Genomic DNA, 18,235 nt, shown 5'->3' with positions numbered 1-18,235 from the left:
TAATTAATTCTAGCTGGTCTGTGTAGAGTATAAACATTTTGTTGTTGGAGAAATTCTTTAACATCTCGTACGCGATAACCAAACTTCTTCGCTTCCCTAAAGAGAGCAGCGACTCTGGCGTAGGACCCTGGGCTTTTACTATTATAGTAAATGCTTTGAATTTTCCCCCAATCTGTCTCCTTGTTTCGTGTCTCCCCTGCTCTACGCTTTTTCATCTTGTATCATTTCACAACGTAAAAATAAAAATCGCCGCCTAAGAGTACTAAACTTTCAACTCTTTTGGTCTTTTCACGCTCTTTACCGTCTTTCTACAATGTTTATTCACATTCTGAAACTTTTTCCCCCGTCTAACAACCCTCCTACCTGACAGAAGTTTCCGAGAAGCCTTAGATGGGACTATTATAATTCTCTTACGTAACATCGTAGATCCAAATTCTGAATGATTATGGTTTATTCATACACTTGTTATTTAGAGGAAAATATCGCAACTAGGAATAATAGACATCTTAGTAATATTTTATTATTATCACACATTACAAAATAGGGTTATTTTTCCGCTATATCCTTATTCCCGTAAGGTAATGAAGAAACACCATCTTCCAAAATATACCGTTTATCATCATAACACGATAACGCGGCTTTCTGAACTGTCAAGGTATAAAGTTCGTGATTTTCAGACTGGAATCGTTACATGGTCTTTGACGTACGTTTCCTTTTGAAAAGACAATTTTTATAGTCCTCGTGTCTTATTTGGTTTTTCACAACAGTTTTACAAATCCCTTTCAACGTTTTTTTTCTTCCGTTTCACTCAACAAAAGATTATAAATTTTACAACGGAGCCCTACTTATTCGTGAATGGGCTTCCCTGAAGTTTCATCTTTGAACTTTCCCAACGCCTTTTTATTGACCACATTGTAGAGAAAATGGTTCTTAGGATAATTGCTAAAGTCAAATTTATCACCGTGTCTTTCTGAATCTTTATACACGTTTTCTGTTTGAACTTCAATACAGAATGAATCAGTGTCTGTAAATAACAATTTTACACGATCATTATATACTTGCTTTAAGAAATTGTAAAAATCGAACATGAGATGTTTTGATAATTCTAGAACAAAAAACCCTATGTAGATTGGTCTTTTTAAAGTAATTTTTTTGGGGCGCATGGAAACACCCACTAAATCTTTGTTAAATACCGTCACACTTTTAAACAAGGGTTGGCTAACTTTCTATAACAATGTTTTTTTCGTGTGAGCTAAGTGAAATACTATTCTTTTCCTTAAATTTTCCATAGATTTATCAAAAAACGTATTGACAATTAGCTTGAACAACGATTGGGTAAATTCGTAGGGCGCGAGCTTCCGCTGATCGGTATTGAATCCACTAAAACGGTTTAAGCAAACACTGTTGTCTGAATTCTAACGCCCTATGTATTTTTGTTAAGACCATACCTTGTTGTAAGTAAAATTTTAGATTTCTATAATGAAGAACATACTTCGTTTTAGACATTTGGTTGGGAATTAATTTTGGGTTTGATTCTTTAGGAAGTATGTTAAAGTCTTCTAACACATCTCGACAATATGGTGAAAGTTGGGAAACCTGAACGCTCAACGTTTCAGGAGACAAAGGGAAATCCGATGTAAAAGCATGAATTTCCGGGGGGTAAAGAAGGTCACATTCGATGATGTATCCTAGATTATTATCATCGGGTATTTTGGGGATTTTTGTCATTAAACTATTTAATTCCGATTCGGGGACCCACTTAAAACCGTCAATCGGTAAATAATCGCTTTAACTTGTTCCATATTTGAAATGGTAAACTAGCATTAACCCCTTGTAACTTTTTAAAAAATCGATAAGTAACTCACAGGTTATTGCAATCCAGATAGAGAATGTAACTCGTTGGTTTATCATTAACAAATGTTTGAGGAATAAGGGGGTTATTGGCAGCGGCATATCGGTGCGTTATCATAGAAACTCCTTCACGGATTTCCGATTCTAGGAAGAGATACTGATCGATGTCTAATAATAACTGTAGTTTCACCCCAGTTTTGAAAAGCATCGCTTGCCAGGCGCAACCTGGTACTGTTGAAAATATTACTTTCTAGTATTTAAGAACTACATTACCAACACCTTACGTGTGAACGAATGTAGAACATCGAGGTTGTAAAATTGAAAACATTTGTCTCTAAACTCGTTAAAAACATCACATAATTGAACACAGTCGGTAAGCACGAATAGATCATGGAGGTAAACTAGATACTTAAATGAATCCTTTAAAAACTTCAGCGTTTAGATTTTCTTGTTAGAAATAAAAAGCTATTACCCATATTTTTGAATTGGAATGTATTCCAAATTAATTTCACGTGTTCATAATCCTCTTCATCGATACTGTTATCTGATAGAGTTCTGAAAAACGATTTTTTATCCGGATGCGCTGTCTCATCGAAAACCTTCGAGGAAGTTAAGTATTCGTATGATTACGGTAATTTTTTATAGCAATTTCGCTTTGTCCTCTTCAAATAGGTTATTAAGAACCTTAAATTTTTCCGCCCCTTCTTTACCCAAATTCGTCACGAGATTGGATAATGAAGTGTTTAGAACTCTAAAAACAATTACTATAATCACTTTTAACGAAGCAAAATAATGAAACATCTTACCTAATGGAGTCAATAAATCGGATAATACTAAACGTAAATGAAATGTAACGTTCCGTGTTTGAGAGAATGTAGGACAGTTTTTCATTTTTGAAAGATCCGGCCTTTTGTAGAATTAAATGTAAATCATAGCTGGAAAAATAGTGTTATGTTTTTAATCCTATTTTAGAATTTCATATTCAAACTATTACTTGGAGAGATTATGAAAAATACATGGGAGATATTAAGGGGGTTTGATTTTCAAATTACACGATGAATGCGCCGCTCCACGAAACTGACCAGTTAAATGAAAATGATCACGTACTGGTCGGTCATCATCATCATCGGCGAAATTCTTCTTACAAACCCTACAGTGACTTGAAAATTGAAACTTTCTCCTGTTTATCCGTCATAATTAGTGGAGTATTTATAGAGAGCATGTAACTATACTGTAAATGTCTGCCTCCATTAGCATTCGTTTGAGAAAAACACTAACAGCGTCCAATCCTCTGTTTAAAGATGATTACGATTAGAACCGGTTAAAAGTAATTGGAAATTAAAAAAATGTACCTGTAAACAAACAGTTTTGATGTTGTCTCATCGCTATTCATAACGATGTATGCAAAACCGCAAGTGATATATTGATTATTTTTATGTGTGTGCGAGACTTTGTTATCTTGTTCGGGGCCTGCAATCGGAGATAGAATAGATTGGAAATCGGCAACAACGTATCTTAGTATTTTTTCCCTCATTTCATAATTCTCAAAAGTATATTCTTGTTCTTCCGGCATTTCTATTAATGTCGGCGCATGTTTTTTACAGTCGTCAATGTGTTTATCCCTTAATGTTTGTTTGGAAAATCTGTGTAGACATCTCCGACAATAAAATGTAGCGGCTTTCTTTTTAGTTAAATTAGAAAGAAGTCACGAAATTTTTTTAATCAGACAGAAATGTTTCTCTCTTCCTTAACAAATTAGCAACAGGTCTATTTGACGCCGTTCTTCACATTCGTATTCACTGATGAACAAACTTTTCGAATCCGAAAATGTTGACACTTAAACACTGCAATAAATAATGGTCTGAATATGGTTTGAAGTCTAAGAGCCACCCCACATAGGACTTCGAATGGAACATAAAGGGTTTTAAAGAAGATTTGAACAATATTGGGTTTAAGACATATTTTAGATAAAACCATTAACGGAATGTCTAAATGGTTGGATACAAAACCATATCCAAAAGGCTTTACAGTAAACCATTGGGTAGATGGTAACGTACTTAAATTAAACCGTTGTTTGAATTTCTACCGAAAATATCTCCCCCTACAAAAAATGTCCTTTAGATTGCTAACCAAGATAATTTATAATATTTAAATTGCCTCACGCAAATGAAATACAAAGTTTTTGTTAGCATATAATATTTCAGTGAAGCGCGGTAATTGTTTTATTTACATGATTTTGAGGAATCAAACCTGACACGACTATGATAAGTTTTTCTTAATTAGTTACATTTCCAAAATAAGGTTATATACCACAAAAAAATATATAAATATCCTTATAAAGCAACTAAACTATCTTCGAATCGGTGAAAGGCCGATTTGTCCCGTGCACTCGTACCATCTTGTAGTTTTCAATTATAGCTGAGATACAATTCTGCACTGCCGTAAGGATCCTAGCCAAAAGACCAGCTTTTACTGGGATGATTCATGCTTCATCTCATCTTTAACGGAAAGCGAGTGTATAGCGAGGATTATTTTTCCTAAAATACCGTGGCACTAGAAAGCGCTTTGCAGTGTTACACTTTATTGGAAATCTAGCAGAGATGCCGTTTAAAGTTGTCCATGACCTTCACCACTCCATAAAGTCTTTCTTTTCAAACTCTTTGTTTTCTTGGAACTTCACGCTTCACTACAAAGAGTATTAATAGAGCCTTCACTACTGGACTTGTATGTCTTTGCGTAGAAAAGGTTCTGTACTGCCATGCACCTTCTTCAGTTACTAATGGGACAGATATCGGTCTGTAATATTTTTAGTCTGTGGTCTTTAGTCAGCCTTTAGCAACAGCAATTTTATTCAAACTTCCGTCTTTCGGTCTGAGCGCGGTTAAGTAATCGGTACGGTACTAGTTCGGGACCGGACGCTGAAGTTTTAAGGGTTAATTTCGGTAACGGTTTTCGCGGATTTTTGCTATAATTTTTCTGATTATAGTTTTCGGTATCAGTGGCATTAACCAGAAAAGAAATAATTCGTGTCGATTCCTGTTTTAAAATTTTTAAACCAAAATTTAAAGAACGCAACACTCGTCAAAGATGGTCAATAAAAGTGGTGAATAGATCGAGATGAGTTTTAAGGAGGACGTCCGAAATTAAGTTCCACCCAGTACAATTTTCGACGCAATTACAACAGTATTTTTCTCTCGAATGTCTTAATAGTGCATTTAATTGTTTTACATAATGACCATGCGTGACTTTCGTGATTAACAAATTGCAACTTAATTTTGTTGCTATTGCCGTCCTGTTCTATGCAAATTTCTTTAATTATAGAGAAAAATTGCTTAGGTTCAATATTAGAACTAGATATCGTAAACGTCGAATTTTAGGTTTGATATTTGCCCAAATTTACTTCTTGATTAATTTAATATAATTATTGTTGAAAGAAAATTTTATTATATTATACCGATATTTAACACTTGGTCGCGCTGATTTCGTCGCGATTAAAGACGTCTTTACCCCTAATGGAAGGAAACCAGCGTTAAATTATGCATTAATGGTTTAAAATTAAGAAAGTAACAAAACTTTAAATATAAAATTGAAATGTCTTAATTATACATCACATAATTACTAAATTCCATTTTTGATACTTGTAACTAAGCTTGAATTAATGGCTGAAGATTTCTTTCGATTTTTTTATACAGGTCTGTGGATAATGTTAGGAGTTAATTGTTAAATATTACTATTTTCTTAATGTATTTATTTACATTTACTATTTTATTTATGTATTTATATGCATGTATATAACCTTGCATACAAAGTTAATAAATATTTAAATTCAAATTTTATATATCATTTAAATATTTCTTAAATTGGTTTAAAAATAAGCATTTGGAGGCTTAGAAATAAGCATAAATACGGTGTTATTAGTGTCCTTTATCCTTACTCAAGCCTACCATATAGGGCTGTTTTCAAAACCATTAATGGCTCAAAAAGATCTTAACTTGGACCCTATCTGGTCTTGACGTGGACACTTAATGGTATAAGTATTATAAAAAAAAGGTTTTTACAAACGGAAAAAACCTGAAATATACTACATCGTTGATTTTGGGTCGCCACTCACTGTTCTTGTCACGGCTTCTAAGGGACAGATATTATTTATTCTAACCGTTTCATTTAACACCACCCTTTATTAAAGCGGTAACATTACGTCACGACAATTAATATCACATGTCATGACAGCATCAACTATTAAAGCGAAAATATTACGTCATAACAATTAATTTCACATGTCACAGCTAAAAACTGTCGATTCTTATAAGGGGCGTCAACATCATTATCTTAACACATTTTCTTTACTTTTTATTTCGGCTGACATTTTTTGAAGCTACACTGTTGAAAAAAGGGGTTTTTTTAAAAACCCTTCGGAGGCACTTTTAGAAATCCTTGTTTGAAAACCCTGTTAAACCCTTTTTAAACCCTACGAATTCTTATTTAAACCCTACGAATTCTTATTTAAACCCTACGAATTCTTATTTAAACCCTACGAATTCTTATTTAAACCCTACGAATTCTTATTTAAACCCTACAAATTCTTATTTAAACCCTACGAGTTCTTATTTAAACCCTACGAGTTCTTATTTAAACCCTACGAATTCTTATTTAAACCCTACGAATTCTTATTTAAACCCTACGTATTCTTATTTAAACCCTACGAATTCGTATATAAACCCTTTAAATTATTATTTAAACCCAACGAACTCTTTATTTAAACCCTACGAATTCTTATTTAAACCCTACGAATTCTTATTTAAACCCTAAGAATTCTTATCTAAACCCTGCGAATTCGTATATAAACCCTTTAAATTCTTATTTAAAACCCTAAGAATTCTTATCTAAACCCTATGAATTCGTATATAAACCCTTTAAATTCTTATTTAAAACCTACGAACTCTTCATTTAAACCCTGGGAATTCTTATTTAAACCCTGGGAATTCTTATTTAAACCCTGAGAATTCTTATTTAAACCCTGGGAATTCTTATTTAAACCCTAGCAATTCGTATATAAACCCTAGCAATTCGTATATAAACCCTTTAAATTCTTATTTAAAACCTACGAACTCTTCATTTAAACCCAACCAATTCTTATTTAAACTATACGAATTCTAATTTAGACCCTGCTTGTCTTAATTAAACCCTGCTTGTCTTAATTAAACCCTGCTTGTCTTAATTAAACCCTACTAGTAAATTAAACCATAAAGAGTTATCGTTTAACCCTACGATGACATATTTAAAATCTAAGTATTCTTAGGAAATCCTTAGTTATTTAGCTTCTATACTTGAACCCCTTTTGAATTTCTAAATTAAATCCGTTAATACACATAATTTAAGTTGTTTTAACCTTCATGATACACAAATAAGGTAGAATAACGTATATAGGCCTATAACTCATGAAAATTAAACAATTGTCTTCTTTAGAGTTATTTAATGATCAGTATTTACATTGATGATAAAAGCACTTTTTTATCATTTTCACTGCATCGAATTTTCGCATTCTTTTATAACATTATTTACCTTTGTGCATAGTTTCGTATAATTAATACCTAAAAGGTAATGCTCCACAAATGTAATGGTTTTAAAAAGGCATTTCGTGTAAACCACGTTAAATATCCAAAATGATCCAAAAAATACTGAAAAAGCTGACAAAATATCTTGCGCCTCACAAATTTTTGCTTTATCCAAATAAATTGAGAATTCAGTACTAGAGTAAATTGTTTTTCCATTGAAAACCACCACAGGTCCAGTTTCCATATTATTACAGTCATTTTTAGCACAAAACATTCTTTGGTAGCGCTCCCGAAAAAGACTCGGTATTAGGAGGAGAGTGCCAGTTGCACGTATCCCTATTGAAAGATTTAGTACAAAAATTTAAATTTTGGTGTGGGGCATTAAGGTATTGCAAAGTTGCAATCCAGTTTGGTGATTGAAATTGAGTTTGAATAAGTTTTGAAGTTTAATTATAGTCTTTCTACTGACTCAAAAAGATATTGGCAGTAATAAGTTTATTTAGTTATATAAGTATGACGCTCCCTACAACTTGCAATGGTAAAGTCTTAATAAAAGCTACTAGGAGAAAGACTAGAAAATTTACAACGAGCAAATGCTCCATGTTTAGTCTGTACTAAGCCATTGCATTACTTTATAAAACGCTTCACCTAAAACAATCCCCGGCTAGATCTCGGTAACATTGTCATACTTATGGAACATATAAACTTATGTAAAGTGAAACATAGTGTTCCAAAAAGGATGGTAGGACCGAATTGCAGTGGGATGGTTCAACGGGTGATTTTGAATCGAAAATATTCTATGACATTTTGCTCTGAGGGCCACCCTAAACAAGATATAATTGGAGTGTTTTACGGATGACCAGCTCAATTAAATAAGCAGTCTTTCAGCTTCTAATTTAAAGGTAATGGGTCATCTTTTAAACGCTCCGATGATGTCATAGAATATTTTCAACTAAAACAGCCCATAGAATCCACTGTACTTCGGTCCTACCAACAACCTGTATATTTTATTAGAAATGAAAAATATGTAAATAATATATTTACTATTTTGTTCTTGAATATCATTTTCCTTTCTTATTGCTTCGAGGATTTCAGTTTTTAAATCCAGCGTCGTTTTAGCTTTTACAATTTTCCAAATTATGTCCGAATTTACCAACAGTGATGTAAGAAGTTTTTCGTTCAAATTTATTTTTTTATGTTGAAAAACTCCAAGTTAATCTAAATTAAAAGAAAACATTTTTAATATTTAAATCAAAAATAGTAATTTAAAGAAATTTTAAACCATGACAAGTTGATAAAAAATATATTTCTTAGGAAGTTGTATTTTCTTAAATATATCTATTTCTAAAATATTAAATATAATAAATACCTGCTCTGAATAGTTTAAAGCAGGATACTCTTGAAGTACGACATTTAAGCTTTCCGTACGTATTAATTTAGTTCGATCAGTTATAGTAGAAATCATTTTTGATCGAATAATTGTCCAGTCAGGATCATTTTTCTTAAGTTCTTCGACCATGTGTTTCTTGTGAAATGGTATTGAAATATCATCCTCAAAAACTTCAGGTTCCTGCAACGAAATGAAGTTAATATATTTATATAACAGACCTTTTAGTAGAATAATGCAATTATTCTCACTTATTCCCACTTAACCACCCCAAATTTTTTTATCTTACTTACTGGCATTTCAAATCTAACTGCTTCTTCTCCTTCTACAGTGTCACAGCTGGTATTATTTGCGCTTTTTTTCGACGCCAAGCCAAATTTAGTCTTAGCTTTGTTCACAGTTTCGTCGTCTTTAATTTTAAACCGAAAGTTCTTGAATTTTGATCTCAGTTTGTTTTGCCAAAACTCCTATGAAATTAAATAAAAAAGCAATATATCTGTTAACTATCCTTCAAAGGACTCTTTCACGATATACAGTCCCTCGCTTTAATGGGATGATGAATAGGAAAAGAACGTTATTTTTTATCGATTCTTCTACTAATTCTAAAACCTATCTGCATAGTTAATCAGGAAATATCCCAGAATCATTTTAAAAATAAATTAATTAATTAATAAATTAATAATTAATTAATAATAAATTAATAATAAATTAATAATTAATTAATAATTAATTAATAATTAATTAATAATTAATTAATAATTAATTAATAATTAATTAATAATTAATTAATAAATTAATAATTAATTAATAATTCAGAAAAACTTTGAAAATTCATATAGAACTATGGACACTTTTTTGGTATGGTTAGTTTAAACATGGTTGTCAGGTTATTTCACTCTTTCTTAAAAAGATGTTAATGAAACCTTACATATCCAGCTCCGGGAGTTTGACTTAGATGAGGATATTCTCTGATCAATTTCTTTGCTACCGCAACCCTAGATAAAGGATATCTAAACAATAGATACATTAATAAAGTAAAAATAAAAAATTACCACCTTGTCTTGCACAACTTACAGAGAGTATTTGTGAATTAAGTCATTTGAAATAAGGGTCAAGACTTCCTTGTTGATAAATTCTTTTTGAATTTCACATAGAGCTTTATATTTCTGGGGGTTTGTTGCTTCTTCAGGTAGGGTGGGAACTTTGTAATCCAAACAAAATGTAGTTTGGCAATTTTTTGGAATAGTTGTTGTTTCATTTTGAAGAACCCTGGAAATCAAGACATATTAAAACAGGTATAATCATCCTTTAAAGGAAAATGAAAGCTAAAATTATTTAAATATGTTATAGGCCATAAAAAACTATAAATATTTTTAGTGTTAGTTAAATGCTCATCACTTCTAAAGATTGTAGATAGAAGTATAGTTTTAATTGGAAATATTTATAGTTTTTAATGGCCAATAACATATATTTAAATAATTTTCTCGTTAACTTTTCCTTTAAAATTATAAATAATTTTATTTTGAATATATATATAATTTTATTTTGAACTTTTCTTCAACATTATAAATAATTTATTGTTTTTAGATGAAAGCTATTAATTCGAATATGACAGGAAAAGTTAAATTTTCGCCGTCAGCGTGTCTTTTAATATTGTATATAGGTAAGTATAATATAATTACCAGGAGTTTGTTGATAAATTCGGACTGGATGATTCTGGGGAGCCTGGATCTACCACCTGTGATTCTGGAGAGTCTGGATCTACCACCTCTGATTCTGTTCCTTCCATGGAAGATGACACTTCCTTGGTACTGGTGCTGGCCAGTTTTCTACTCAAATCTTTGTTTTTTTTTGTGTTTCCTCTTCATTAACTAAGATTTCACTGTCATCATGGCTAGAAATCTTTTTTTTTAAGATTAGGCTCTTCTTCCTGTATAACAATTTAAATTGTAGATGTTAAATTAAATAATTTCAAACATTTTAGTGTTCCAATTTCTAACGTACGCTGTCAAACGAATTTCTCACTTGAATCACCATTAAGTCATGGAATTCAGTTGATTGATCAACCTCAAGTTCTTGCATAAACAATTTATCATAAACCTTAAAATAATGAATTATTAAGCCTTTGTTAATGATAAGTTTATTGTATAGACGATATTTATAGGAAAAACCACGCCATCCTATTTAAAATGAATGAATTAACCTTACAGCAAGTTGACAGAGAGCAGTGCCGTGTATCCCCCCTCTGACCATAGAGGATAGACAGTAGAGGAGTAGACAGTATGGTATTTACCAATGCATAATGGAAAATTTCGCCCCAAGTTTACCCTTCGTTTCCTGTTTTTTCCCATTGGCTGATTACCTTCTATACAAGTCACGTGTCTACCAGAAAACCGAATGCCAGAAATAGGCCCAAAATCTTAAACGAGAACTGAATATAACTGCTACTCCTCTTCTGTCTATCCTCTATGATGAAACTAAGAGATAAACTAGCGGTATACCATGTTATTTTTCCAAAGAGCTTAATACAGACAAAGATGTGGGCTGCCGTTATTATTGGTTTTATAAAAAGATGTAGCTTAGTTGTGAAATTAAACCATCTTTTGCTCCTATAGAATTTTTAAATTTGATACTAACTCTTTATAATAGGTAACTCGATATAGAATTTCGTCCATGAATGTAAAAAAAAATATTCTCTTAATACTCCTTGTAAAATAGTTATCAGTATGGCAAAGAAACTAAAAATTATTAATGTTGGTATGCAAAATTTCTCTCCTCGAGTTCCGCTATTTCTCTATCTACTTTTTACCTCTCCGTGTGACGTAGTCCAGGAGAGGTTCTGTAACGGCCGTGTCTGTCTGTGTGTCTGTGTGTCTGTCTGTCTGTGTGTGTGTCTGTCTGTCTGTCCGTTGTTACACCCACGTGACCGCGTTCGCAGTTTGCGTATCGGAGCAAACGTGTTCGCCATTTCCGAACTGCTTTCACAGTCACGGAAATGGCTCCTCTACTTGAGTTCTCACACCACCATCTTCTGGTCTTCGTCCATCCCACACGGACACCAGTCTGTTCTTACTGGCTTCTAATCACCACCATCTTCTGTTCTTTGTCAATCCCAACATTGACACCAGTCTGCACTTACACTGGCTTCTAACACCACCATCCACTGGTCTTCCGTCTATTCCACATAGACACCAATCTGTATCATTGGCTTCTACTCCATTATCATCGTTTGGTTTTAGGATATACGCGGCGATCAGCTAGGGTTACGAGAAACGTCTAGCCTCCCTAAGGTGGGATCTGCACCAAAGGTTTTCGCAATTGCGCTTTTTCCTTACTATTATAATGGAAACGAATCGTATATATACCCCAAATTTGAAAAAAGCGGGCAAGAGGGGTACCCTTCACTTTAAACGTCAATATTAGCAAAGTTTGAGAAGATAATAGGTATAACTTTATTTTAAACGATTTAACTATTATTAATGTTAATTATTGAAGATTAAAATAATTAAAAATAATTATATTTATTTAAATATTAAAGATAAACCTCTCGTGCAAAGAGAGAGATTATCATTGCCTCATATATCTACCAAGGCCCGTGCATGCGATATATTTCCTTCGTTGCCTCCTATATCTATCAAGGCCCGTGCATTGTGATATATTTCATTCATTGCCTCCTATATCTATCAAGGCCCGTGCATTGTGATATATTTCATTCATTGCCTCCTATATCTATCAAGGCCCGTGCATTGTGATATATTTCATTCATTGCCTCCTATATCTATCAAGGCCCGTGCATTGCGATATATTTTTCAAAACAACAACAAAAATGGGAAACCCCAACTCAGAAACATAATAACGTTTTTATTGGATTCTTAAGTTTATATAATCTTCTTGACACGGAGAGGTAATATTTTGGTTTTCCCAACTTGTCTAGTAATGTTCTCAATGTTTCTCAAATATCTCTCGTTCCTGGTTTTTGTTTTTACATCTAATTGTTCCGATTTTTTATATGGATGAAGCGTTTCTTGCAGTTGTTTTAAATTTTGATTCCAACTTTTCAAATAGTCGATTTTCTTTGATATATCATTATAGTTGTTACTGAATTTAAAGTATTTTAAATTACAATTTATTAACAATTGCAATAAATAAAAGCGCTCACGTGATTAATATTGTACAGACATCGCTGTTGGGGGATGTTAGTATTTTTCCATCAAGTGTAACATAGTACTTTTTCCGTGAGGACATCGTATTGATAAATCAAATTGATAAAACTATGCACCTTGGTAGTGCGAAATCACACTCATCCCTTGTTTATTGCGTGGTTTAATTTATCTCCAACCTTAAACGAATGTAGGCAAGTAATAGATGTTTTGATAAATGGGCCGAATAACGTGTACGTCAAGCTCTAACTTAAGATTTTCAAAGTATTGCGCCAGAAAAATGACAAGTTCACACAAGTTTCTGTATGATGCCTGAAGTACGCACTATGACATGGGAGGCGAAATCCTCAGTCTCACACGGGGGTGGAGTGGGTGAAGTAGGGGCGTTGAAATAAGGGGGACGATTTAACAAAGGCAATAATCGAGTATACGCGCGTGCCGGGACCCTCCATATTTATATAAATAGGGGGGCTTTTCCAAATTTTCTGTTTGCTCTAACTTTTTTCCTATTAATTTCCGGCCAAAAATTTTTACGGCATAATTTGTCTTACCTCATATACTTTCCAAAAAACCAAACCAAATTAAAATCCGAGAGGTGGGTGGTATTCTTGGAAATTGCCGAATTATAAATAAATATATATTTGAAAAATGGATAGTTTTAATTTTTAAGGGGGGTTAACGATATCTGTGTGACGTACACTGAAAGGGAGGGGTTCACATTATTAAGACGGTAGTGTGACGATGGGGGAGGGAGGGAGGGATTAAAAATCTGACTTTTTTTGCGTGACGAAGTTTATGGACAGTCCCCTAGTACTTCTGTCATAGAGAAGAAAGTGGAATCGTAAAAATAATTAACGGCTATCCGCGTGATTGGGGTGGCTGACAAAAAACGGGAAACCAGATTTTGGCCCGTTGTAAAAATGTTCGGTTGTAAAACAAGCCAATTAAAAATTAAGTTAAGTCTAGCTTCTTACACTAGCAACTTGTAGCTTTGCCAGGTGCGTTGACGGCCGTTCGCGCCTGCGCAGACGTAAATACTAAAGTATTTAGACTATTTATGAAAATAGTGTACATATAAAAAGCGAGTAATTTTTGGGGAGAAATTATACATCTTGTTTGTTTTGGGTATGTTAAAAAGTAAATCAGTCGTGAACTGAAATTCTGTATTTATGTATTACTTTTATTTTGTATTCATTTTAATTTTGTATTCTAATTTGAAACTATTTTTTTCTGTATTTACTTATACTTATTGAAATTGTGGACTTTTGGAAGCACGTCTTTGGTGGTACAAAATTTTCCATGATTGAAGAGAATCTCGAGCGACGAGAAGAGAGGACCACCAAAGACGGGGACTTTCCATTCCTAGCGAGATAGCATCTCTTTCTCTCTCTCGACCAAAAACATGACTAAGCGGGTTTTTACAAATAAAAGGTGAAAGGCTTAAGAAAACTAAGAGAGAGAGAGAGAGCATAGAGTGCTGTCAGTTGTGACGTCAGATCCAAGGTTAAACGTCATGATTCTGCCTTTAGCAATGGGCGGCCATGACAGTTACCGTTTTTTCTTTATGGGAAAACAGCATGGGTGACGTCACACCCGCGCTTCTGACAGCACTCTCTTGGCGACATTTTATACTTCACTTCGAACATGGATCTTCCTTGGATCTCATACGCGTTAACACGAGAGTTTTTTTCTGCTACTTTAGCAGTGCGCGTATGGTGGATTAATTTACTTAAATGAATGTCATTAAAGAACTGTTTTTGTTACTAATTGGTGCAGTTTTTTTGACATAATTCAACTGGGGCCTTAAACCGAAAAACCTTAGTAAATGTTGTTTTTCAGTCGGCAACATTTACAGCGAAAATATAGCTTTCCCCTATACCTTATGGTAAACCTTCCCCACAGGGTATTTTATCGAAGGGCAATAGAGCTATCTCAGAAGGCTTAGTGTGACGTCACCCCTGCTATTTGCCCATAGAACCAAAGCGGTACCAAACATGGCCGCCCACTGCCAAACCTAAACCCGTGACGTTTTACCTAGACACTGACGTCACAACTGAGATAGCTCTATTCACCTGGCTTCAGGGTGCGTCGTTAAACATGAAACAAGATTTAATGAAGCTAAACATTTAAACATCATTAAATTAATGCACTTTGGAAGGCAGGGTTAAACATTCTAATTTGATTTAATCAGACCATAGTGCGACCTTAAACAAAGAAGTGAACTGCCCCTAGTATTTTATTTGAGGGGGGTACGATTTTTGTCACGAAGGAGGGAGGGTCAAATATTAAGTCAAAATAACTCTTGGTTTCTCGTAACGAAATACACTACAGTTGTGCTTTCTATTTTTGATTTAATGTTTTCATCAATACAGAGCAAATATTAACTTTAGGCAAAATATAGTTACTAGTGGGGGTACTTTTTGTTTAGTTTTGGCAGATTCAAGGAAACTTATAGGAATAGAGGTGTTTCGTAAAATTTCGTAAGAAAAAACAAGAATGAGTGGAGCTTAGCATCGTCGTTTAAGTGTGGTTTAATTATAAATATCGTCTATTAAAGAAAATGAGAATTTTTACTTACCATATAAATCAAGTTTGGTCCTCTAAAGGCATCATAACTTTTGTCTTTTAACGTCGAGTTAAATTCAGCAAAAGTTGGTGATGATAAGTATAGCTTTCGTTTTCTTTTCCCAAAGCATAATAAACATGTTACACCTCTTGAACTACGGTCTTTTTGGTTCTCCACTTAATCCACACGATCACGTTGAATTTTAAAACGTTCTAACTGAACTGGTGTTGGCCCGAGTTTGAATTCTTCTTCGTAGCCTACTAACAGTACTAGGCACTTGAAGGTCATTTCATTTTCACTGCTTCAATTTCCAAAGAAGGCTATTGTCCTAGTATTTACAGGGAGGAGGACCGGTTCCCTTCTCCCGGGTCTCTACCCCAAACCCCTCACACGCGTTTTGTCATTCTTTCTTTCACTCGTTTTTGCCCAAAAGAAATTCCAAGAAGCTAAACCTAATTTCCTAAAGGTTTTACTTCAGTCTATTTTTAGGTATGCGCGATACAGGAACGTGGATTTTATATAAAGGCCTCGTTTCAAACGTTTTCTGCATATAGTAGACATAAGATAATAATTTTCATTGGATGAATCAGAGTGAATTTTATCAATCGATATATCTAATTTTGGTCAGTTCTGCAGCGGGAATATGAATCAACAGGGTGCAAAACTATACAAATGCGTTAAATGTATATCTTATTCAAGAACATTTTCAAATGTTCTTACGCACATGAAAAAAGATCACGAACATGACCCCGGCTTTAATGTTATTTGTGGATTTGAAGGATGCCAACGTTCGTTTAAAAAGATAGATTCGTATAGAAAACACGTGAGAGATAAACATAAAAACGAATTTGAGAATGAGGCTTTCCAAGAAAATCATAATAATAATGAAGCAATTCCTAACGAAGAAGTTCCGCAAAATGAAGTGAATCACTTAGAAAACGATGAAAGTTGTGAGGAAATGATGGAAGGTGAAGGAAATCTAGACGATAGGGCTAAAAACAAAAATACCCTGAAACCAGTTGAGATTAAAAACATGATATTAAAATTACTACTGAAATACCGTGAAAAACATCACCTTCCGGTGAGCATAATCGAAAGCTTATGAAAAGACTTTCATGACTATTACTCAATATACATGTTGAAAATGTGACTCAAATTTTAAAAGACAAAAACTATGAAATACCAAAAAATGAGCTCTCATTAGTTTTGCATGATGTTCAGGATGCTTTTGAAAGTGTGTCTTCTAAATATAAGATTAAAATGATGTGCAAAAAAGAGCTTGGCATGGTGGAACCTATGCAGTATACTTTCACTGAGTCATTGTTTCAAAATAAAAAGAAGCATTTTCATTATGTGCCAATAACAAAGGTTTTAGAAAAGTTATATACCAATTTCGATGAGCACGAAAAACACGAACCACCAAATCATGACTCACCCATAATTTCTCATTATGTAAATTCAGAAATTTCGAAAAAAAATTTTAATCGACAAGCACATCAAAGTCCTTGGAATTTGCAGCTGCAAGTGTACTTAGATGAGTTCGATGTTTGCAATCCCCTTGGAAGCAAAAGGGGGAAGAATAAAATGTTGGGATGCTATTTTTCTATATTAAACCGGCAAGCGAAACATAAGTCAAAACTAAGTAACATACACTTGGTTTTTCTGGCCAATTCTGCTGATGTGGAAAGGTTCGGAATGAGAGAGCTATTCGAGCCATTAATATACGACTTAAAGTTGCTTCAAGAAGAAGGTGTTTTTCTCAAATGCTTAAATAGAAATGTGAAAGCAACCGCCTCTGTGTTTTCGGGGGATAATCTTGGATTGCATAAGCTTGGTGGTTTTAATCAATGCTTTAGCTCTGGACGGGTTCTCGATTTTGTATGATTGACTACCAAGATTTATCTGAAATTTCTAACGAGCGACAATGTGTACTACGCTCTCTGCCTCGCCACAACTATCATCTTCAACAAATCGCTATTAGTGATAAAAACAGCTCTATTTATGGTGTTCGAAGCGAAAGTCCTTTAATGCGAATTAAGGATTTCGACTTAACTGAGCAATTGACCCCTGACCCAATGCACGATATAAAGGAAGGAGTAATTCCGTCTATTTTGAAAGGCGTTTTGAAGAAACTTATATCTAGCAAAAGGCTTACATTGGAAGAATTCAACAAATGCATTGAAAACTTTCAATTCGGTAAAACGGAACAAAATAAGCCACAGGTTCAACTACGACAAGCAATTATGGGCGACAGTAATTTTAAAGGTTCCGCGAGTGAAACATATTGTGTTTTTCGACTCTTGCCTCTTATAATTTTTGATTTTTTACCCGAGGTAGGCGACGCGCATTGGGGCGTTTATCTTAGATTAAGAGAGATATGTGACATAATTTATGCGCCTTATGTTCATAAAGATTATATTCCAGAACTTGAGTTGCTTTTAGAACGTTTTCTTCAAGATGTTAAAAACATAATGGGTTCACACAAAATTACACCCAAGTTTCATTTTTTGGTGCATTATGCAAGGTGCATGAAGTTATATGGTCCCTTAAGCCATATATCATGTATGCGTTTCGAAAGTAAGCACCGTTACTTTAAAGATATAGCTAAGATTTCCAACAACTTTCGAAACCTTACCAAAACCCTAAGTGAACGGCACCAATTTTATCAGTGTTATAACACTCTGGCGGAAGAAACGGAAGGAATTCAAGACACCTC

At 33.8% G+C, this 18,235-nt stretch overlaps 1 protein-coding gene and 1 long non-coding RNA gene across 5 annotated transcripts; both read right to left on the bottom strand.

The window, feature by feature from the left end:
• Positions 1-581: 581 nt before the first annotated feature.
• Positions 582-2,544, bottom strand: LOC149621426 (uncharacterized). 2 transcript variants are annotated; one of them, XR_016375090.1, is made up of 3 exons: positions 2,136-2,544; positions 1,866-2,082; positions 582-1,024 (listed from the first exon to the last, which is right to left on the bottom strand). It is a non-coding gene; the product is annotated as an uncharacterized LOC149621426 (long non-coding RNA). The 2 variants fall into 2 exon arrangements; XR_016375091.1 differs by having other exon boundaries at positions 1,866-2,544.
• A 4,760-nt stretch (positions 2,545-7,304) lies between these two features.
• On the bottom strand, positions 7,305-16,190 carry LOC149621425 (sterile alpha motif domain-containing protein 3-like). Of its 3 annotated transcripts, none has more exons than XM_089853723.1 (9): positions 15,532-16,190; positions 10,798-10,893; positions 10,476-10,723; positions 9,868-10,062; positions 9,722-9,803; positions 9,087-9,260; positions 8,776-8,976; positions 8,451-8,624; positions 7,305-7,742 (listed from the first exon to the last, which is right to left on the bottom strand). In XM_089853723.1, exons 3-8 carry the CDS (start codon positions 10,580-10,582, stop codon positions 8,592-8,594), a joined length of 792 nt encoding a protein of 263 aa, XP_089709849.1. In that variant the 5' UTR covers positions 10,583-10,723; positions 10,798-10,893; positions 15,532-16,190; the 3' UTR covers positions 7,305-7,742; positions 8,451-8,591. The 3 variants fall into 3 exon arrangements, with proteins under 3 accessions (XP_089709849.1, XP_089709848.1, XP_089709850.1); XM_089853722.1 differs by lacking the exon at positions 15,532-16,190 and adding an exon at positions 12,953-15,494 and having other exon boundaries at positions 10,798-12,891; XM_089853724.1 differs by lacking the exon at positions 15,532-16,190 and adding an exon at positions 12,953-15,494 and having other exon boundaries at positions 9,722-9,788; positions 10,798-12,891.
• Positions 16,191-18,235: the final 2,045 nt, after the last annotated feature.

This window comes from Phalangium opilio, unplaced genomic scaffold (genome assembly GCF_054372755.1).
Source record: "Phalangium opilio isolate 3A_F unplaced genomic scaffold, DU_Popi_V2 ptg000204l_1, whole genome shotgun sequence".
Classification (NCBI taxonomy): domain Eukaryota; kingdom Metazoa; phylum Arthropoda; class Arachnida; order Opiliones; family Phalangiidae; genus Phalangium; species Phalangium opilio.
This window is presented reverse-complemented; position numbering and strand designations above follow the sequence as displayed.